The following is a 23,370-nucleotide window of genomic DNA, read 5'->3' on the forward strand; positions in this document are numbered from 1 at the left end:
ATTTTTTTCGGAGCACTACCTATTACTATATTTGAAATAGAAACATGTGAGTAAACAGCAAAACAACCAATCATATTATGGTTCACACTCCTATTTTTTTTTGATTTTTTGGCAGTAACCTTTATATATAGTTTTCCAGGTCCTGTCCTGGTGTTAGGTTTTGTAAATTACATTTTGGAGTTGTAATATAAGTAATTTATTTAAAAATTTAAAAATAGTAAAAAATAATACCGTTGCTAAACTTAACCGTGGTTAATTACGATCACCATCCTGGTTATTTCACCACCTTTTATGGTTATATAACCATATATATATATATAATTAAAATACCACTTTACAGTATGTCACGTGATATATTAGAGTTACGAATTGTAAGGAAACTGTATATATTAATACGTTTATTAATAAATTTTATTTCTTTAATTATAATAACATTATTACAATAAAATCTCTACACTATAATAAAATCTATACATTATTATTACAATTCTTTTGATAATAATCTAATTGCCCACATTTTCTACATTTTTGCTGTCCACAATGAAGATTTACTTCAGCTGCAGCCGCACTTGTTTCTGCATTTTGTTCATCAGTTTGATTTATATTCGTAAGTTCTTTAAAAGGCCTTTTATTTCTAGAAATTTCCACTGCACTTTTCAGTCTTTTAGGTGGACGTCCACGAACTTTATATACAATTGAATTTGGAATATAATTGGGATCATTTTGATATATTCCATTAGTTTGTTGAATATTAAGATGAATATGAAAAGACATAAACCTATTACACAGCCCAATTAATTCATCAACAGAATCAGTTTTAATTACTAAATTTAATGCTTTTGTTACACACTCATATCCCTCAATAAATTGCTGTTTTTGTTTTGATAATTTTTTTACCAGTTCTGTATCAATGAGTTGTCCTCTTAATGTACTTAAAATCTGACATTTTGGTATTATTGGATTATTAATATAAGATTCTTTCTGGACGATACTAATTGATTTTGTTATTGAAGTATCTATTGTTGAATCAAAAACTTTATCATCATTAAACCATCTACGATTAATTAAAGCCATTGCAAATTGTGCATTACTTGTATATCTCATTAAACAAAAAAAATGTCGACAAGGTATTCTGAAGTTAATAATTGTGAAGCATGTGTATAAAAAAGATCCATCATTTAAGATCAAAATATGATGATTCCAATTTGAAACCATAGGTCTAATAATCCACAAAGATGTAATATATTGCTGTTCTACATATTCCAATAATGTTTTCAAGTTAATTTGCAGTTTTTTATACATTTCTTCAAGATATCCTTTGGTTGTATTATCAATTTCGCCCTGTAACTAAATATTTGATTACAAATTAGTGAATAATATAATTAATAAATAAAAGCAAATAAAAAGTTATCAAAGTTACTTACATTAATATATTCTTCAAGGTTGCCATCAAATTGTTGAGCTGTATATAAGAAACTTTCAGAAATCTGAATACAAACCTTATTATGCATATTAGGCAACAAATAATTCTGAATTTCTTCATCAATTGATTTGTATATTGTATTATAAATTGTTGGTAATGAAACATTTGGTTGTTTTTACAATTGCTGATTAATTAAAACATTGTTTGCTTCCAAATTACATTGGCCTATTAAAATATTAAATAATTGATAAAGTCCAGTACTTCAATTTGTATCAGATGTAATAATAGAATTTATTGCTTCTACTCGTAAAGTACTTTGAATACCAGCAGTAAACATTTTACGATTATAACAAAGTGCCCATGCAGTTCGATTTTGATCTAATACTTGATTTAGATATGGAACTGCTAATGGATAATTATTTTTCAATTTTTCCCAATAGAAATTAAACTTTTCAACATTTAAACTGTTTCATGCTTGATAAAAATCTTTATGAAATTGAGTAAAATTTGATCCAAGAACACTTTTTAATTTCTTTTGAATATTTTGATCAATATGATAAATATAGATAAAATGTACTGTTGTATCAAAAACACTCTTAATAGCTTAAAACATAGCGGGATCTCCATCAATATATATTGAATATGGCATAATATTCCTAGTAGTAATTATAATATTTTCATAAATCCATTTAAATGTTGCTCAGTTTCATCATCAACTAAAACGCATACGCAACCAATCTGGTATGATTATTACAGTCAATACAAACAATAATATTTAAGGTCAAATCATAGCAATTTTTTTTGTATGTTGAATCATTAATTACAACATCATGATATCGTAACCAGAGTTGTTTTTGTGTTGAAGACATCCAAAATATTGAAGTAAGTCTTCCATCTGTTTCATCAAAACAAGCTTGATAATACCATTCTGGGTTTTTAATTTGATATTCTCTCAATAAATTAAGCAAATTTGTTGCATCATATTGTAATATAGTAGGTGTTAAAGGTTTGCATTCTTGAATAGAATTATAAAGTGTCTTAGGATAGAGTTTCGAACAGGTTGACCAAATTCAGGTAGCCTGACAGGTTGACCTGAATTTATCAAATCAGGTTTAGCAATTGCAATTCAGCATCAGTTCAGGTTGTAACATCAATATAACCTGAATGACCTGTTGACCTGAAACTATGATTTTACATAATATAAGTGATGGTATTACAATTCACTTTTTATATTGATTTTATATAATAAAAGTGAGTTGCAATATTAGGATTCACTTTTTTATATTGATTTTATACAATAAAAGTGAGTTGCGATATTAGGATTCACTTTTTTATATTGATTTTATATAATAAAAGTGAGTTGCGAAATTGGGATTCACTTTTTTATATTGATTATATATATAAAAAGTGAATTGTGATATCGGAATTCACTTTTTTATATTGATTTTATATAAAAAAAGTTAGTTGCGGTATTGCGATTCACCTTTTTGTACGATTTTAATATAAAAAAGTGAATCGCAATATTTTCAAAAAAAATGTTTTGCACCATTTTTTTTTTTGATATATTAATAAAAATCCTGAAAATTTTCAGGTTTTAGTTCAGGTCAGGTCAAACAGATAACCTGATATAACCTGACCTGACCTGACCTATTTAGAACTCTATCTTAGAATGTATATACTGTTGTTGTAAACGGTCGAATATCAAGCATAAAAAGATGATAAAATTCAATCACCAAATGTAATTGCCAAATATTAAGAACGAACAAATTAATTATGAATTGGCGTGGATGGATAAATAATTAGCCGAAAGGGATAAACATTTAGGAAGAGTAATGATCTACATAATGTAATATTTGTTGAATGATTGACAAAGAACCAATAGGATAAATAGAGTCGATCAATTGGGGCTTAGCAATTTTTAACAATAAGAACGATAAGAAAGAATAATTATAAGCCACAAAAGATAGATTATAAGCAAAACACATAAAGCGAATTAAAAGAACATATAAAATAATGTCAGAAAGATTAAAGAACACAAAATAATATAAAAGATAATATAAAAAGATAGTATAAAGATGGAACGTAAAAGATAATATATTAAAAAGAACATATATAAAAAGATAGCATATTAAAAGATAGCGTATTTAAAATATAGATAGTATATTAGAAAGATAGTTCAAAGATAATATGTAAAAAGAACATAAAAGATAGTATATAGATAGAATAGAAAGTAGCGTAAAATTTGTATAAATAGAGAACGGAATTCAAAGTAATTCCACAGTTCTCATCCACAGAACTCAATAAAAATATAAGTTTCATTTAATTATTTGTTAATGAAGTTTAATGTTAATTAAAGGTAATAGGTTCGCCCTAAACTTTAATTAATGTTCGCTTAATTAATTTTAATTAAACAAGTGAAAATTTTAAGATGAATTAAATATATGTTTTTGAAAAGTAATAATTCGTAGCGAGAGCTATCGAAGTTTGAAATTAAAGGTAAAAGTGGATATAATTTGGGGAAAATTTAGAGAAGTAAATTTTATTTTATATTGTTTGATGTTTTATATTACTAACGCTATTTATGTTATGAACCAAGAATGTTGTTGTATGTTGTTCGTTGATTATATTGTTTGTTAATTATGTTGTTGATTAATTGCTCGTTCGTTTATTCGTTCGTTCGACCATGAGAATGCCCGTTCGATGTGGCAACTCTGTAAATTGATGACAGAGGGAATTGGGGGATCTCATTAGGACCCCGAACATTATATATATAACTCAGATCTAAAGTCAAAAATTTTAATATAACTTTATACACTTAATTTTATTAAAAGCTTTATACAAAATCATCATATAAGTTCAAATTTTACTACAAATTATACAATTTCAAATCTGAGTTTATATAAAACAAAAATTATTTTATTTATTAATTTTATGTAACTATTATTTCACTAATGATTTATCAATTCAAAAATTCATAATTTAAGAAAAATTTTAAAAAAACTTACTTGTCATTATTCAAAAATTAGTACTGTTGTGAAAAATACAAATGTTTCCACAAGTATTATACTAATAATTACGAAAATTTAAATCTAGGTAGTTTCGACCCTGCTGAACAACTTTCAATTAATAAAGATAGTCGATTTCATTTGATAAAGGTGCCGAAATTACGCTCTGAAGTTACTGATCGGGTGATCGAAAAAAAATTGAGAGTGCGAAAATTGCTCGTATTCCATAAGAATTACTCCGATTACTATAAAAATTTAGGTATAGGTAGTTCTGACCTTCGCGAACAATTTTCTCTTAATAATGGAAGTCGATTTCATTTGACTAAAATGCCGTAATTACGCTCCAAAATTAATAAACGAAAAAAGCAAATTTAAAATTAATATAATTATAAAAATATGCGCGTACTCCATAAGTATTACTCCAATTACTATGAAAATTTATATTCTAGTAGTTTTGGCATCGCTAAACAACTTTCTCTTAATAAAGAAAGTCGATTTCATTTGGCTAAAGTGGTAAAATACACTCCAAAGTTTGACGAAAGTAAAAAGAAAAAATTTAGGAATAAATATATTATGAATTATATAAAATACCTATATCTTCATAAAATACAGGTAATAAAAACTGAGACAAAAGTATTTAATATGTGCTAATTTGTAAATTTACAAAGTTTTAAAATTTTTTTAAAGAAAAATTTTTTATATACGTATATATAATTTATTTACACAAGTATCGTTATACAAAATAAAGATTTCACTTGATTTAAAGATTATCACTGTTATACAAATACATATCTGACTTACCGAAAAATTACTAACAGGCTATACAAAATCAAACATATGACTTATTGGAAAATTATATAATAAGTTTATACAAAATTGGATCCCAGTGTTATATGTATTGTTCGGGGTCCTATCTCATTGTGGATACTTTGCTTGCAGCAAATTTTGAATAATTTTAGCACCAATTGAAGGTCCATCATATGTTATATAAAATTTTATATCAGCCTTTATTTTTTCAGAAAAACGTCAGTATTTTGGTGAAGTTTTGTGTATTAATGGATTCAATGGATGATTGTGATCATCATTATACGAAGTTAAATGAATTGCAGGAGATGTTTTAGGCCAATTCAAACTAGCTTTCCAGGGATATCCAATTGAATTTGAAGTACGTTAATGCTGCTTTGATAAATCAGTTGCCTTATTTGGTCTATAATTACCTGAAAAAGTACATGAATAAGTTCTTCTAACAAGGCGTTGTGAACCATCCTCTAAAGTAATATAATCTCCTCTGCATTTTCTTATAGCAAAACTTTTTGATAGTACATATTCATCAAAAAATCTATTAACTTCCTCCCATGAGTCAAATTCTTTACCAATACTCAACACTTGTTTTTCATTTTCATTTTCTGATCCACTTTCGTAATCTTCATAATTGTTATCACCAGAACTATTATAAAGGAAGCTTAAAAAAATATATATGTGTAAATTAGAGTTCTGAATGGTCAGGTCAGGTCAGGTTAATTGATAAACCTGACCTGAAATTTTTTTTCAGGTCAGGTCAGGTCAGGTTATATCAGGTTGTCTGCTTGACCTGACCTGACCTGAAACCTGAAAAATTTCAGGACTATTTTTATTAAAGTATTGAAAAAAAAACGGTATAAACCTTTTTTTTTTTAATATAATATTATGAAAAAAAACATTTTTGCAACGTTTTTTATTAAAATATTGAAACAAAATGTTTTTTTTAATATAACATTATGAAAAAACATTTTCGCAACATTTTTTCTTGAAATATTGCGATTCAACATTTTTATATTAAAATTATATAAAAAAGTGAATCCCAATACTGCAATTCACTTTTTTTATATAGAATTAATATAAAAAAAGTGAGTTGTGATATCGCAACTCACTTTTATTATATAAAATCAATATAAAAAAGTGAATCGCAATACTGCAACTCACTTTTATTATATAGTAGAATCAATAGTTTCTTAGGTCAAAGGTAATATCTGTACAGGTGCAGGTTACTGAATTTGGCTGACCTGTTCAGAGTTTCTAGTGTAAATAAAGTTTCATCCCTATAAAAAGTATTATATTTAAAATATATTTAAAATATATTTAAAATATACTTAATTTAAAAATTGCAAAATACTTAAAATATATTTTTAATATATCTAAAATATACTTAAAATTATCTTAAAACATATGTTTAATATATTTAATTTTTGCCCATATACTTAAAATATATTTAAATTATATTTAAATTAAAATTTAAGTATATTATAAGACTATTATAAGTATATTTTTTATGTATTTAAAATATACTTAAAATATATTATAAAATATATTATAAGTATATTTTAAGTATGTAAAAAATATATCTATAATATACTTAAATTTTGATTTAAGTATAATTTAAGTATATTTTAAGTATTTTGGCAAAAATTAAATATATTAGAAATATATTTTAAGATAATTTTAAATACATTTTAAGTATATTATAAGTATTTTGCAATTTTAAATTAAATATATTTTAAGTATAATTTAAATATATTTTAAAAAGTTTTTAATTATATTTTAAATATAAATACTTTTTATAGGGTATTAGTATATAATTGATAGCTATTTTCTAACCCTAACCCTAATCCTAACCCTAACCTCAACATTAACTTCTTATCCTAACCTTAACTAACCCTAAGTTTTAGTATTTTAGATACTTTAGGTCTCTGGGATCTTATTTTACTTCACTAACTAATCTTTTTTCTTTTTTTACTTTCTTTTAGTCAGGTTTTCACCTTCTATTCTCTCTTATTAGTTGGATTTTTTACTTTCTCTTGGTTGGGTTTTAGCTTATATACAATCAAAAAATAAATAATTTAATTCTTTTTTTTTTATATTATTTAATTATTTTAATAAAATAAATTAGCTATTTATTTTTTGGTAATAACTATGATTAACCACTGGTTATTATAACCATCAGTTTAATAAAATTTTAAATTTTAAATTTTTAAAATTAAATTTTATAAAATTTTGAGATTTACGTAATTTGTCATGTGATGATTATGTGTCATATTTAGATTATTTTTATACTACTGATTGATTTATCAGCTTTTAAATCTTTTTCTTACGCCTTTCTTATACTCTTTCTCTTTCATTTTATTTGTTTCATTTACATCTTCTATTTCATTTACAAATTTATTCTATTACTTGTTTATTTTTATCATTGATTCATATATTTCATTTACTCTTATAAAATTGCATGAAAAAGAACATATGATACACCTTTTTCACTCATTTTATTTATTTTTATTTTTAATATCACTACTATCCTTTAATATCGTAATTTTAACATGGCTGAATTTGATCAGGAATCTAATATAAATATGCTTCTTATTTGCTAGAGTTTTTTTTTTAGTTTTGGTTAATTAGAGTTAGGATAAGTTAGGGTTAGGTTAGGGTTAAGTTAGGGTTAGGATTAGGATTAGGGTTAAGGTTACTGTAAAATGCTGAACTAGAAACTTGAAAAATCTAAAAAATAAAAAAATGGTTAACTGAAAAATAAAATATAGTGAAAAAATATATATATAAAAAAAGAGAAGTTAATCAACAAAAAGAAACACTACAAAAAAATATTAGAACTTTACTTGTGATAATTACAGTACAAAACAATTAATAATTTTAAATTACAGATCACATCTCTAACTTCAAAGATTCTAGTTTATTCAATTATGACGTTCAAAAATAAAAGAAATATTAGAAAATGTTTTTAAAAAATTAATTAAAAAATAAGTTCCTTCCAGCTTTCCCTTCTACATTATCTCGAAGTCCAGTTCGTCTAGAGCTGGCACCCTAAAAACAAAGAAAAAAATGTTTAAAATATTCAAAGATAAATAATTGAAGTCATCCTTTTTTAAGGGTAGAGGGATCGACATGGCTGATTATATGACTAAAAAAAAAATCATTTTTTTTTTACTTCACTATAAAGAAACTCCCTCAATATTCTATGTAAAACTGTTTAAAAGTACTCTTTAGAAAGCTAGAGTTTCTGTTTTTCAAATAAACTTTAGCAAAGTATAGTACAAATAAGGTTTATGACAAAATATTACACTATGAAGTTGTTATTAAGTTGTGAATCTCCTATGGTAAGTTGCAAATCACAGCATAGCAGGCTTTCTGATTTTCAAATAATCACATGATGATTGGCAAATGTGATTTTTATTTAAATAACAAATAAAATTTAAGTAAATCATCAAGTTTTCAAGTAATTTTAAATGATATAACAGTTGTAACACTAACGTAATTGTTTGTTATATAGATATGTATTTTATTGGCTGGATATCAAATGTATCGGCATATGATAATTATACTAATTTATTTTAATTGTGCCACAAAAAATTTAATAGCGAAGGACGATAAAAAAAATCAATTCTTCAGGTTATGTTTAAACGTATTACAAAGGAATCTGGCTATTGAAGATGGAATCCAGAAGTTATAAACACTTGAAAACTTCTTATAAAACAAAAATAAGCATAAGACATTTTCTTTCGAATTGTAATAAGCTGAAGAAACAAAGAAATATGAGATCTATTTACAACAATGGAAACAGACATATTCAAAGGTTTGTTTTTACTTAAGCTTTTTAATCTACTATATGTTGTTATCCTGTCAACGTTTAAAGCCAACTGAAAAACTTTAACGCTTTAACAGGTTAACTGGAGTTTAACTTAATAGGAGAGTCTTAAGTTGATCACAAATAATCACGTGAAATAACGTTGGATGTTCAGTTAAAGAAAATAGGTTTTTATTAAAATAATGTAAGATTTTAGATACGACGAAAAATATAGATAATCTCTTGGTTGCGAAATTAACTATCTTGAATTATACTACTGGGAATAATACTCTTTTCGTATAACTCAAAAACTATAATACAATTCTTAACTAACTAACTGACCTCACTCTACTTGGTAAAATCCTATCCCTATTTATAATAAAATAAAAATCAAGAATATTTGATAAAATAAATAAATCAAATATAATAAATAAATAAAATAAATAAAATAAAATAAATAAATAAGATAAAATAAATATATCAAATAAATAAAATATAACAAATAAATAAAATTAATAAAATAAATAAATCAAATATATCAAATTTATCAGATTTATCAGATTTATCAAATAAATCAAGAAAATCAAGAAAATCAAAAAATCAAGAGATCTACGAAATGATCTACAAAATTGATCTACATAAAATTACTGCACCACATTTCTATTTTAACAATGTTTATTAAAATTTATGATGGAAGAACCCTTTTGAAGAAGCTCTTTTCTTTATATATTTAACAACTTCTTAAAAAACAAATTTTTTGGGTTTTATAATAAATTATTTACATAATTTTTCTTTGTTAGAAACTGATCTATCTATTATTTTATTTTCTTTGAATAGTGAATGACTCTTTTTCATTTCTTTAAATAAAATACAAAATCTTAAAAATAACTTATTGATAAGAAATTTTATGATATAATATTAGTAATATGGTATTATTTTCTTAGTGTATATATTGGCTAAACAAATAATTTTACATTTTAAAAGATTAAATCACACTTTAATTTTGGAATCAAAGATCTTTCCAATAGATTCACTATATATAGAAATGTTGACAATCAAATTTATAATTAGGAATAAATGTATTGAACGCATTTATTCAAATCACAATGATTCAACCAAAGTAATTTTTAATTTGTTGGATAGGTCTTGGTCTATTCTTTAAAGTGAATAAAAACGTCCGCCTAGTTTATATGTAAGTTAAATTATTTGCATTTTTTTTATAAGAATTATGTTCGATTTTAATTTTACACAGATGATATATATTAAAGTTCTTTATTTTACATCCATATTCAGTAAAATTTTGAATACAAGTATATCAAGTTGCTATTTATTAATTTGGAAAGTTTGAGTTATAATTATTATGTAGAATTTTGAATTCACCAAACATTTATATCAAAAAAATGTATTGATCACATTAAATTAATAAGTTGTTACATATAAAAGTTAGCCAATAATAATCTGATTTTAATAAAAATTGGTATAATTAAAATTTAATATAGGACATATATATTGATAGAATTTAAGGATATATTAATATGCCGAATTTTTCAAAAAATTAAACAATGTTTCATATCGGAATTGTATATCACGTGATAAAATCGAAAAAATTCGTGTGATAAAATCGAAAGCCTGCTATGCTGCGAATCACCTAGAGAACATATCTTCAAATCAACTTTAAACTTATGAAACTTTACAAGCTAATAGTATAATAAAAAAGAATATTTTATATCAAAAAATCATTGTGCATTACTTATTCAAATAAAATTTTTTATTAATACCATTTTATTTTTTTATTATTGGTCATATTTGCTTTTAAAAGTCCAAATACACTCAAAAAGACTAATAGCAAATGATTAAATATTTTAATAAATAAAATGAAGTGCGTGTGTATACTCTTTTTAAATGTGTATTTAACAAAATTCATATGGTAGTTTGTGAGAAATCATAAATTTTTCGTCTGCTTTTGCTCGTTTCGTGGTCACGTGATGATCTACATTTTTTAGTCTACTATTGTATATATGTTGTGGCGTAAATACACTCTACCCTTAAATTACCTCAAAAATCTGGTTCATTCAATTCTGACGCTAAAATAAAGAAACATTAGGAAATGTTTTTAAGTAAGTTAATAAAAAATAAGATCTCCTTCCACATTACCTCAAAGTCTGGTTCATACAGATCTGGCATCCTAAAATCAAAAAAAGAAACATTAGAAAATGTTTCTAAAAAAATAATAAAAAAATATGGCCTCCACCTTCCCACATTACTTCAAAATCCAGTTCTGATGTCTATAAAGTAAAAAACAATTATTAATAAAAAGTTCTTATAGAAAGTTAAATAAAAACAATATCCTTCATTCACATTACTTCAATATTACCTCAAAGACTGAAAATTCAGCTCATTCAAGTCTGTTAGTCTGTTCTGGAAAGAAAGAAAAAGCATTAGGAAGTGTTTCTAAAAATAAATAATTAAAAAAAAGACCTCTCCCTTTCTGTATTACCTCAAAATCCAGTTCGTTCAAGTCTAGCACCCATAAAATAGAAAAACAAATATTAGTGAACGTCTTTTAAAAAAAAGTTAAATAAAATTCGTTCCACATTTATACCTCAAAAACAAATTTAGTCCATCCTAAAAAAAAGAAGAAACATTAGGAAAAGTTTCTAAAGAAAAATAACTAACAAAAAGAAACACTCTTTCAGTTCACATACCTTAAAGTTCATTCTTCAATTACCTCAAAGTCCAGCCTTTAACACAACATTAATAAAAAATTTAACATTTCACAGGATGATCTATCCGTTTAATCTGTTCATCAGATTCACCGAATATCTGATCCATCTGTTCAATCCATTCATCGGATTCACCGGATATCTGATGAACCATCTGGTCAATTCCTAATCCGCATTTTTTACGGATGGCTCCAGATTGATAGGATTCGGATCATGCCTCTATCCAATGAGTCTTCATCAAATATTCAGACTTAATATTATAGTTACATCTGCCCCATCCATTATAATATACTTTTCTTAGTTCTACTTTGGTAATTTTTACCAATTTTCAGATTTGAAGCAGATAGCCATTTGACTTTTATGAACACTAGGTCTACAATCATCTCTTAACTCATGGTCAACATAGTATGACTTGGATACTTCTTGCCTAAATGATGTATAACCATATTTGAAGTATTGAAAGGTCTTAAAAAAAATTTGCAAAACGCCAAAAAGGTTAAATAAAAAAAAGAAATTGCCAGACAATGAGGAGGGATGTGTATTCCAGATAAATATACTAATAATTATTTACCTATGCTATGGAAATGTACTAAAGAACATAGATGGACTGCATCATTTGATAGCATAAAAAATAAAAGGTTATGGTGTCCATATTGCCTAAGAATACTCTCAATATTGCTAAGATGGTTGCAATTAATAAAGGTGGAGACTGTATTTCAAATAAATATATTAATGGTTCACCTCATTTGAGATGGAAATGTGCAAGAGATTATGAATGAAATGCAACACTTGAAAATGTAAAAAATTGATATTCATGGTGCCCCATATGTGTTGGACGTAAAATCGTAACTAACTACTCAGAAAAATTGCTGGCCGGATTTCTTAAAAACACCTAAATACTCTCGAGAGTTACTTGATATATTCATCCAGAATATGGTTTTGCAATCGAAGTGCAAGGAGAACAGCATGAAAATTATATAGAATTCTTTCATAGAGTAGGACCCGAATAATTTTATCAAGCACGGGATCAACTCAAGAAAGAATTATGCGCCTTAAGGGTTTGTTTGGTATTACGAAGACCCATATACAGTCATTCCAAATCATCTATATAATTTTATTCCTGGAATTACATAAAAAATATTTCTCAGATACACATCACACATAAATGTATGTACAAAGCGAAGTTACCATATGGATAATCGTCTGCGCAAACGAAATATAAATACTGGCGGCCAAAAAAAATTTACTATAAGCGGTACGCAAAAAAGGTAATACCTTTCCACCAGGAAATATATATATAAGGAATGATTTTCATGATTTTTTTTTGCTGATTGTTAAACTGACCTTTTTGGGGCACAGTGTCATAATTGTACTGATTCGGAATTTGAATCAAGAAGTTAATTATTAATGTATATATAATGATTATTTTTCATAAAAGGACAATAGTTTTCTTCTTGCTTTTCTAATAGTCTTCTATTATGACTCAAACAGCAGGTCAAATACTAGGTCGCGCCGTTCCAGATTGCCAATGGATCCCGCGAAATTCTAATTCAACTTCAACAATAGCTGCTTATCAACGGTTTCCAGAAATAGTGAGAGAATGGACCGGATTCAATCGAAATGTCAGACTTACTACTGCTGGTAGACAATTTCCCCCTCCGGGAGGACAATTTGATACATACCCAGCTTTAAATATCCCTCTCAGTCTTGAAGGAGATGTAAAAGATCGTTTTTATTTGAATGTTTTAGTGCCTGTCCAAGCATTATTACCACCAGGAGCATGTTTTGGAGTTACATCCCCCGGATTTTTGGGCTCTTCTGATCATGTTCTAAGCACTAATAATTTCACAGTGGCCAAGATGCCTGTGGAATATAAAACGCGTCACAATCTTAACTTAATTGGTTATCATTTCTGGCAAATTTATCGACTTGCCGACCGGCGCCTAATCACGGATTTACGTTTTAAATTCAAGAAAAGGATCCTATCGCAGATATTTGGTCAAATGGCCTGTAATGGCCTCCATTATGGCATTTTATCAAATTATAGCGATACGTACTTTCTTAAACGAGAAGAAACATCTCCAACCACCCTGTATGTTACTCGTGTTGTTCAACCCACTGATACTGATCCAACTTTACGCGAATGCGTTTACTATATTAGCCAACTTGCCATTAATGATAATGTCGGCAATAGATTAAGACGTGTAGTGACTGCTGATATTTCATCTGATGATGATGATGATGATTCTGACTCTAGTTACCATGATCAAGATGATAATGACGACCCTTACTACCCTGATGACTCTGAATCCTCTGATGATGATGATGATTATTATTATGTTTCTTCAGGAAGAAAGAGGAAGAGAGCATCAGAGAGCAGTAGTAAATCAGTTGCAATTGGAATTACTACTGTAGGCGAGTACATAGGCGGCGGGTCCTTCGGAAAAGTTTTTTCTGGGCATTATAATAATCAAGTTGTAGCATGGAAGACTTGTGACGCATATAAGCAACAAGAGGAGATGAAAACGCTAAATCATGAAGCTCGTATATATTCTATTTTGAAAGAATGTCAAGGTACAATTTTTTTTCATTCATAATATTTTTAGATATTTATTAACTTGTCTATTGCTATATTAATATTAGGTCGTGATGTTCCACGTTTATTCTATAAAGGTTACATTTATGACAGATATCTTTTTGCATTAGCGTTACAGTTAATTGAGGACTCCCGTCATATTGATCCAGCAAGACTCACAAAAAAGGAGAAAGAGTTAATAGTCAATCAACTTAGATCAATACATAATCTTGGCGTCTTACACAACGATATTTCCCCAAGAAATATACTATATGAGCCAAAAAGTCGCCGTTACTTTTTTATTGATTTTGGCCTAAGTGAGATTGTGGATAATAAATCACCAAAATTGCACAAGGAAGAAGCAAGATTAAAAAAAATTTTACAACTTTAAACATCTGAATGTATAGAGAAAATTTGAATCAACTATTGGTGATTGTTCACTTCATTTCGTTGGCATTACAATTATCATTATCACGCTAGGTGAAGCATAAATAAATTTATTGCAAGCTACAATGTATATAAAATGTAAATCATGAAATAAATAATATATTTTGCGCATACTGCATTATCACGCTAGATGAAGCATAAATAAATTTATTGCAAGCTACAATGTATGTATAAATGTAAATCATGAAATAAACAATATATTTTGCGCAACTTATTTCTTCCAATGCATATTAAAATACTAGGAAACGGGAACCGTTGGAGCGTCCGAAGTATCATTGGTCGAATGATGAGGTATCGGGTTATAAATTATAATGATGTCCGATATGGCATGATAGGTATATTGGTATCCGTTATTATTTATAAAACTATATCGGAAAATTTTAAGAAAATAACTACATTTCACCGGAAATAAATTTCCTCCCTTCACGTGATACTGATTTCATGTGATTTGTATGATTTGTAATCATATAAAAACCTTTGCCTTACGTGTTACAATAAACTTATTTCCTTGTTACTCGTTGTACGACTCCTCATTATATAAAAACCTTGCCTTACGTGTTACAATAAACTTTTTTGTAAACTTTCCTTGTTACTCGTTATACAACTCCTCATTATAGAGATGACCGAAAAAATTTCTAATTTTTCTTTAAATGAAACTTTGACAAATGTTGAATTGTTACACGACAAACAACATCAAAATTTTCTAATTATCGATTCTTCATCTGAAGATGATATTGAAAATCCAACTTCAAACCTGACTTTAGGACAAACTTTTCAAACTTGGGATGAAGCTGAGAAATTTTTAAATGATTACGCGTTGGAAAAAGGTTTCAGTATTCGGCGGAAAAGAACTGAAAATGATGATAATAAAATCCTACGAAAAATTAGTTGGGAATGTTGTTGTGCAGGTAACTATCAACCAAAAAAGATATTGAATCCAAATGATCAAAGAAATTGCCAGTCTAAAGCTACAGGATGTAAGTGGAGAGTTAATGGAAATCTTCCAAAAAACTCTTTAAGAATTTCGTTCACTACTGTTGTTGATGAACACAATCATCAAATGATACCTTCTCCTTCAACCAATATTGCTAAATATCGTAAGCTTGGTGAAGATATGATTCAATTTATAGATTTTTGTGTACAAAATGGAACAACTGGCGCACAAACTATCGTTCGGCTCTTAAGAGGAAAGTTTCCTGGAAGAAAAATCCACCAGAAAAATTTATATAATGCCATCCAAGCTTCAAAAAAGAAATTAGCATCAAGAATTGAATTTGATGCTTCGGATTTAATGAAATTTTTATATTCACAACAAACAGATGACTCACGTTGGTTTATAGAAACTAAATTTGATGGAATTGAATGATGATTGTGTGGATTATTATGGATGACACCGGATCAACAATTTTTATGGACGCGTTATCATGATGTTCTATTTTTTGACACTACGTCTCGAACTAACAAATATAATATGATGGCTTGTTTTTTGCAGTTATTGACAATTGTAATCGTACACGACTTGTTGCAACTGCATTACTTGAAGATGAAACAGAAGAAAGTTTCATTTGGGCATTAAGTATGATTAAAAAAGGTACTAATGATCTTATACCGAAAGTTGTATTTACTGATTCTGACCCAGCAATGGCCAATGCAATAAGTTTAGAATTTCCAGATACTATCCATTGTTTATGTATATTTCATATTGACCTTAATTTGAAGAAAAATCTTCGGAATAAGTTGAAATCAGATGAATTTAAAGCATTTCGAGAAGAATTTTTTCATTGTAGGAATACATTGATTTCAACACTTTTTGAAAATCGTTGGGAGCATTTGAAATTAAAATATCCATCAGCTGGTAATTATATAAGAAAACAATTGGATCCTTTAAAATACAAATGGGCTGTATGTTATACAAATAATCAATTTACAGCTGGTGCAAATAGCACTCAACGAGTTGAAAGTTTGAATCACAAAATTCATGATTGTGTTCGTTCTCTTTTAACATTAGTAAAAGAGATCCAATATGTACTTGACAAGGAATCAGAATACGCAAGGGTAGAAGAATACAAAGACCAAATACCTATAGTTGGTCTTGCAACTATTCCTAAAGCATATTTTAAATCCATTGAAAAAGTTGTTTCGGAATTTCTTATGCCTGCAATGGTATTTTTAGTTTGTAAGCAAATGCAAGAGTGTTTTTATTATGATAGTTTTAAGATGGATGTTGCAATTATTGATTCTATAATACAGGTAATTATTATTTCTTTAGAGAATTGTTTGTTTATTCATATTTCATATTAATTAACACATTTGCCTTTTTAATAGGAACAAACAAATACTGATTATAATGAAGGAATGAGGGAAGACAACTATGAAGTTGTTAAAGTACACCTCACTGATATCATTTCTAAAATTGGTTTGGATCAAATTTTAGAAATTTGGCGATTGATTATATCTTGTGGAACCAAAACTCATTATGTTATTTTGTTAGTGGATGGATCACATCGTTGTACGTTAATCTTCTTATAACACATGGATATCCATGTCGCCATTTTTACAAGATTTTACGATGTTCAACTCAAGCTAAATGGCATATAGGTCTTATAGAGAAGAGACCCGTTCCTAAAGAAATAAGAATTAGGTAAGTAAAGAAAAAAAACAATAAAATTAAAAAAAGAAAACGAAAAAAAATATACTAACTTTCCGTGTCTTTCGCATTTTCAGTAGTCACCAAAATCGCCGTTCCAAGAGAAGAGACTCGTTCCTAAAGAAATAAGAATTAGGTAAGTAAAGAAAAAAACAATAAAATTAAAAAAAGAAAACGAAAAAAAACATACTAACTTTCCGTGTCTTTCGCATTTTCAGTAGTCACCAAAATCGCCGTTCCAAGAGAAGAGACCCGTTCCTAAAGAAATAAGAATAAGGTGAAAAAAATAAAAAAAATAAAAATAAAAAAAACAAAAAATACACTAACCTTCCGCACTTCTTGCATTCCTATAAGTCTACTGAAAGACTGACCTGACTGCTCAGTCATTGTTTCTTTAAAATAGTTAAAAATAGTTGATCATATATTAAATTTAATGAACGACACGCCCCATTGTTGAAAAAAAAACGAACGAATTCGTTTCTAAAAGAAATAAAAAAAAGATCAGATAACTGATAATCATTCAGTTGAGTCGATCTTTTCCCGATACGAATCAATTGTTTTTTAGAAATATCAATGACCTATTAAAATTTCAAAATTTCTAATCTTAACCGGGGGGAAAATTCCTCCCTAGTCATGTGATTAGCACATATATAACTCTACTGATATAGTCTGATAGTGGCTTTTACCTGAATAAGAAAGTAGAATACAATAATAAAGTTAGTAAAGACATTTGAAAAAAAAATTTACACGTCTCTAAGCCTAACCTTAAGCCTAACCATAATCCCTAACCATAATCCCTAATCCTAACCCTAATCCCAATCCTAATCTAACCCTAACCTAACCCTAACCCTAACCCTAACTCTAACCCTAACTCTAACCCTAACTAATCCTAACAATCCTAACCTCCGGTAATCTAATTACAATCTTAATCATGGAAGTTTATATTCTACAAATGTAAATTAGCCTTTGAAATGTTATTGGCATAGTTTTAGACACTTTCAATATGAAAAAACTGATACAATCAAAATGCAAAGCAAATATTTTCATTTTATTAATACAGTCAACATACAATTTGTAATGCATACAATAGATAGCAATTTACATGATCTAATTAATGAATAAATAGCATTTCATCCCATTTGCTAATGTACAATCAACAATACATATATTTGAAATAATTTACACATTCTGACTAATGAACTTACACGTTGCCCTATTATGCCCTTTTTCTTCACAATTTTGACAAGTCTTTCACTTGTCTTTTTCATTATTATTACTTCCACTTGCATTGTTATTTGACATTTGATTATTATCATCTAATGGTTGTAAATGTCGTCATTTTCTAGCATGCTGGTCTTGAATCTCAACACAACTCTTTGCTCTTCCAGCTGGCCTTCCTTTTTTTGTAATAATTATAGGATTTTTAATGTTAAAATTGATTTCTTCCATATTCTGACCTGATTCTAGAATTGCTTGTTTATCTGATATAAATCCATGGCAAATACCTATAAATTCATCATAAGAATTAGTGGCAATTGCAGTGTCAAGTGCTTTTCGCATTAAACCATGTGCTTTGCCATATTTTCGTTATGTACAGTTAATTTCTCTTAAATTTTGATTGTAGAATTCAGCACTACGAATTTGTTTAATATAATCAAACTTATACACTGAGTATTGATCATTATTCTGTTCTTGATTTGAATTTATACATAGAGTTATAGGTGATTGCTGCCAAATATCATTATTTCCATCAATTATATCATCCTTATACCAACATGATGCAACAAGTAATTAGCTTTTTGAAATCACTAATTTTATTTGATGAGTTTAGGTGATATGCACTATACAAAAATACATTTAATACATCAAAATGTTTTTATTATATTTTTGCTATTATTTTGTAATTATATTGTATCTAGGTCTATAAAAATAACTCAAAATAATATCACAATAATTTTTTAATATTTTTGTTATTATTTTATATATTATTATAATATAATTAAATCTCAAAAATAGGACCCCGAACAATATATATAAAGGTAGGTTTTGAGTTTGCTTAACCAACATATAAAAATTTTTCCTATGTGAGATTTATTATTGCTTATTTGATAACATAATTTTTAAATAGTCAGATATAATTATGCATAGCAGAGTATTAAATTATTAATAGTCGGATATATATTTCATATAGTATATTTAATTTTTAATATATATATATAATATAATATATATTTACATTTTCATATTAAAAAAATCTAATAAAATATGTAAACAAAGTTATAAACATGTTTGTATAAAAAAAATTTACTATTTTTAATACAAAGAATAAGTTAATTGTATACATAATACAGGGAACATTTTTAGACGTGATCGTGTAACGTGTTTTTGATAAAACCTAGGGGATAGATAAATAAACGGGGGCTAACTCAAATGTTACACAGGCCCGATCAAAGTATTGAAAAAACTGAAGCCTAAAATCTCTGTTACACAAACAAAGCATAGATATTAAATTGCATGAAAATTTTAATTTTTTCGACGTATATGCATAGAAAAGTAGCTGATCCTACAAGTTAAGGTCTCCCGTTTGTCCTTTATTTGAGGAATGTTTTTTTATTGAAATTGAACCACTGTAGCTTTTCTTAGACCACTTTTCTTTTTATTGAATAACTACGTTTCATTTAAAATTATTAAATCTTTTTTATTTAATTTTTAATAAGTACTTTATTTAAAAATTTGCCCTTTTGGTATGGCTTCCTTAGAGAAAGGAGTTTCTTTTTTAAGGTGATCCAAAACTAAGGGTATTAAATTCTTTTTTTTTTTATCAGTTTTTACATTATTTCCAAACGCCCAAAGTAACTATTGTAACTCACTCACTAAAAATATCTTTGTGAACTCTTCTTCAGCGCCATTTAACCGTGCCCAAACTTGAAGCTGCTTTAACCCAAGTACAGGATCTTTCGGAATGCTGGTTTTCTTTAACGTATGTTTATTTTTGATTTGGTTATTATTACGCATAGATTTAAGATTTTCTCGAAGACTTGAAGTACCTTTTTCAGGAATAAGATCATTAAATCTTCGCCAAGATTTTTGTCTACTCTTCATATAGGTAGAAACAATACGTTCATAAAGACAATTTTTAACATCATCTTTTAACTCCAATTTTTGACATGTAGACGTATTAAGAAGTATGTTAAAAGATTCTAATAATGGTATATTGCATAGTAAACTATTATGTATGTATTGAAGGATGTTTGGACCAAACTCTTTGTGTTTTTCAAATAATTGAAAGATCAATGATTCCATCTTATACATAAATTGTAGGAATTCTTGGCCTGGAATTATATTTGTTGTTTGAGATTGAACATCTTGCTTATAAACAACTTGTTCCGAATTTAAAGACATAAGGTAAGCATAGATGGTTTCAAATTTAGGATGTGATTTTGTTGCATTATCACTTTTAGTTAGCTTATAAACGATCCATCCAACAATATAGGAGAATTTTGACACTTCTGCAGGTTCCAGGACAATAATTTTTTCGGGTATCAGATATTGATTAGCTGTAAGATGAGTTTTTTCTGTTTTTTTACTAAATGTAAATTTGATTACTTTTTGTAAAAGCATGTATGCAACAAGCCTTTGAGTTGAAGAACCATTCAAATTAGCCGTTACAAGAAAATCTTGATACCAACTTCCTGAACATTGAAAGTTATTGAGGCTAATTTCAAGGTGAGAATTCCAGCTAGCTAACCATTGAACTCCTATCTTTTTTGGAACAGCATTATGGGCCATTTTTCTAACTATATTTTGCCATTTTTGCAATAATTCATCAATAGAATCCTCATAAAAAATGGCTTCTATAAGATTATAACGTTCATTTTGGAGGTGAAAAATTCTAGAGTTTTCCTGTTCAACATTTTTATCATGGGATCCTAATGGAATATTGATTTTTCCCATTATCAAATCATCTACAAGAAGGCTTTCAAAGACATCATGAGAAATAGGTGATAATTGTTCTAAACGGGAATTGTACTTTTGATGTATATAATTATTTTTTTTATTATTATCTTGATTTTCTTTTCGATAATCTCTAATTAAAAAATATTTTAAACAAGATTTTAATATTTTAATATTAATTTTAAACCACTTACCTTCTAGTTAAAGTAGTAATACCAGTTTCAGTACCATCAGCCTTTCCATAATTAATACTTTTCACTTCAGATGAAACTAATGCTACTACTTGACATTTGTTTAGAGCATAACCATAAGACTTAAGCGTATGTGTAGATGAATCTCCACCAATTTCGCGAATAACACCAAAAAGTCCTTCAAGTACATCTTGTGAAATGCGCCTTGGCTGGACCATTGAATTTGGATATTTTTTTAAGATATATTCAAGCATTTCAAGAAAGCCGTTAATTGATAAAATCAAATTAAATTGACATTGTAGTGAAATCCACTCCTTAGACTCTGTTTTTTGTTTATTACCACATATAAACCAATCACGAATTTCTTTTAAAGTATCAATACGTGGGTCCTTTAAAGACTTAAAGTTGATTTTACTATGCATTATTTGCCAATATTTTCGTGAGTATCTAATAAAATGCTTTGAAAAAAAATATTAATTTTCATTCTAAAATTAATGCTTTAAATTTTACAATTTGCTTACTCTAGTTCCTTTTAAAATATCTTTAAGCTCTTTAATAGATCTCAATGCATCTTCGACTTCTTTTGACAATGTATGTTCTGCTAAATCAACACGCATTTTACTTCATGATGTAAGCCATATGTGGCGTTTTGTAAGCTTTGTAGCTTTTGCTGTTGCATGCTTATTCGTATGTTCATATACACCTTTTATATGTTTCCAACTAATTTCTTTTTTATTAAATATAATTTCTCTAGCATTTTTTTCGCCTATATGACTTTTTGATAAATTATTTCTAAGCTTTTTAAAGACATGAGTTGGATCGCTAATAAAAAACCAGTCTTCGCCAGTAATTGGATTTATTGCTTTATGACTTACTGAAAGTTTTTGGCTATCATAAACAGGTCGTAAAAATTCACTAATATGATAATCAAAAACTTGCCATCCTTCTTTAGCAAGTATTCCTTCTGTAATTCCAGAAATTTCTACAGTAAATATTGATGTAATTGGATCAAAATGGGTAATTTTTCCTAAATGCCATTGTTTATCTTTTGGACTTTTAAATTCACACAGATCATTAACTCTCCATTTCAATTTAGATGGCATTGATGGGTGAATAAAAGATCATTCAATTGTAACCTTTTCAGAATTATTAGAATTTAGCCGATGCACAGTAAATTTTATTTTTTCAAGATTACTATCTATAATCTTTGCAGTATGAAAATAATTTCTGATTTTATTAAAATTAACTTCAACAATATCACCTGAAGACCATTTTGATGCATACCAATCAAAACTTTTTATGTGTTGTCTGTTTTCTCCCGCTCCATCACATATTGAACCAATTGTATATACAGTCAACTCTCTTTATAGTCACACATTTGGGACAGTCCATATTTGGTGATTATAAAGAGATGTGACTATATAAAAAATTTCTTATATTAGTATATCATAATTCTGGCCAAAAATTAACATAATTTTGGCCAAAATTATACCTAAAACTTTATTGTATCGTAACTCCTCCAATATTAATCATAGAAAGATGATCTTACCGCCATTCGATTCGTCCTGATGAGACGGTTCTAATGGTATAAAATACATCGAAATCCAATCACTAGATTAATTTCCAAAATTAAAAAAATATTAATGGTTTTTGTGTAATAACTCTGCCAATATTGATCCTAGAGAGACGATCTTACTACCATTCGATTCGTCTTGATGCGACGAATCTAATGGTATAAAATACATCGAAATCCAATCACTAGATCAATTTCCGAAATTAAAAAATATTAAATAGTT

General features: G+C 27.4%; 4 protein-coding genes across 6 annotated transcripts; 1 reads left to right on the forward strand and 3 right to left on the reverse strand.

Moving 5' to 3' along the window:
• Positions 1-468: 468 nt before the first annotated feature.
• Positions 469-1,074, reverse strand: OCT59_013887 (uncharacterized protein; the record flags this gene model as incomplete). Its single annotated transcript, XM_025312069.2, has 1 exon — positions 469-1,074. One exon carries the CDS (start codon positions 1,072-1,074, stop codon positions 469-471), a length of 606 nt encoding a protein of 201 aa, XP_025165514.2.
• Positions 1,075-13,129: 12,055 nt separating this feature from the next.
• On the forward strand, positions 13,130-14,921 carry OCT59_013888 (uncharacterized protein). The gene is made up of 3 exons (XM_066146193.1): positions 13,130-13,169; positions 13,252-14,334; positions 14,404-14,921. The coding sequence occupies exons 2-3, from the start codon at positions 13,620-13,622 to the stop codon at positions 14,724-14,726; spliced, it is 1,038 nt and encodes a 345-aa protein (XP_066001909.1). The 5' UTR covers positions 13,130-13,169; positions 13,252-13,619; the 3' UTR covers positions 14,727-14,921.
• A 3,843-nt stretch (positions 14,922-18,764) lies between these two features.
• OCT59_013889 (uncharacterized protein) lies at positions 18,765-18,989 on the reverse strand (the record flags this gene model as incomplete). Its single annotated transcript, XM_066141815.1, has 1 exon — positions 18,765-18,989. The coding sequence occupies one exon, from the start codon at positions 18,987-18,989 to the stop codon at positions 18,765-18,767; it is 225 nt and encodes a 74-aa protein (XP_066001910.1).
• A 1,161-nt stretch (positions 18,990-20,150) lies between these two features.
• Positions 20,151-22,677, reverse strand: OCT59_013890 (uncharacterized protein; the record flags this gene model as incomplete). 3 transcript variants are annotated; one of them, XM_066141818.1, is made up of 4 exons in its annotated part: positions 20,286-21,516; positions 21,578-22,032; positions 22,096-22,175; positions 22,278-22,677. In XM_066141818.1, the coding sequence occupies 4 exons, from the start codon at positions 22,675-22,677 to the stop codon at positions 20,286-20,288; spliced, it is 2,166 nt and encodes a 721-aa protein (XP_066001913.1). The 3 variants fall into 3 exon arrangements, with proteins under 3 accessions (XP_066001912.1, XP_066001913.1, XP_066001911.1); XM_066141817.1 differs by lacking the exons at positions 21,578-22,032; positions 22,096-22,175; positions 22,278-22,677 and adding an exon at positions 20,151-20,221 and having other exon boundaries at positions 20,300-20,444; XM_066141816.1 differs by lacking the exons at positions 21,578-22,032; positions 22,096-22,175; positions 22,278-22,677 and having other exon boundaries at positions 20,286-20,531.
• Positions 22,678-23,370: the final 693 nt, after the last annotated feature.

The sequence above is a fragment of the Rhizophagus irregularis genome, chromosome 21, assembly GCF_026210795.1.
Source record: "Rhizophagus irregularis chromosome 21, complete sequence".
Taxonomy (NCBI): Eukaryota; Fungi; Glomeromycota; class Glomeromycetes; order Glomerales; family Glomeraceae; genus Rhizophagus; species Rhizophagus irregularis.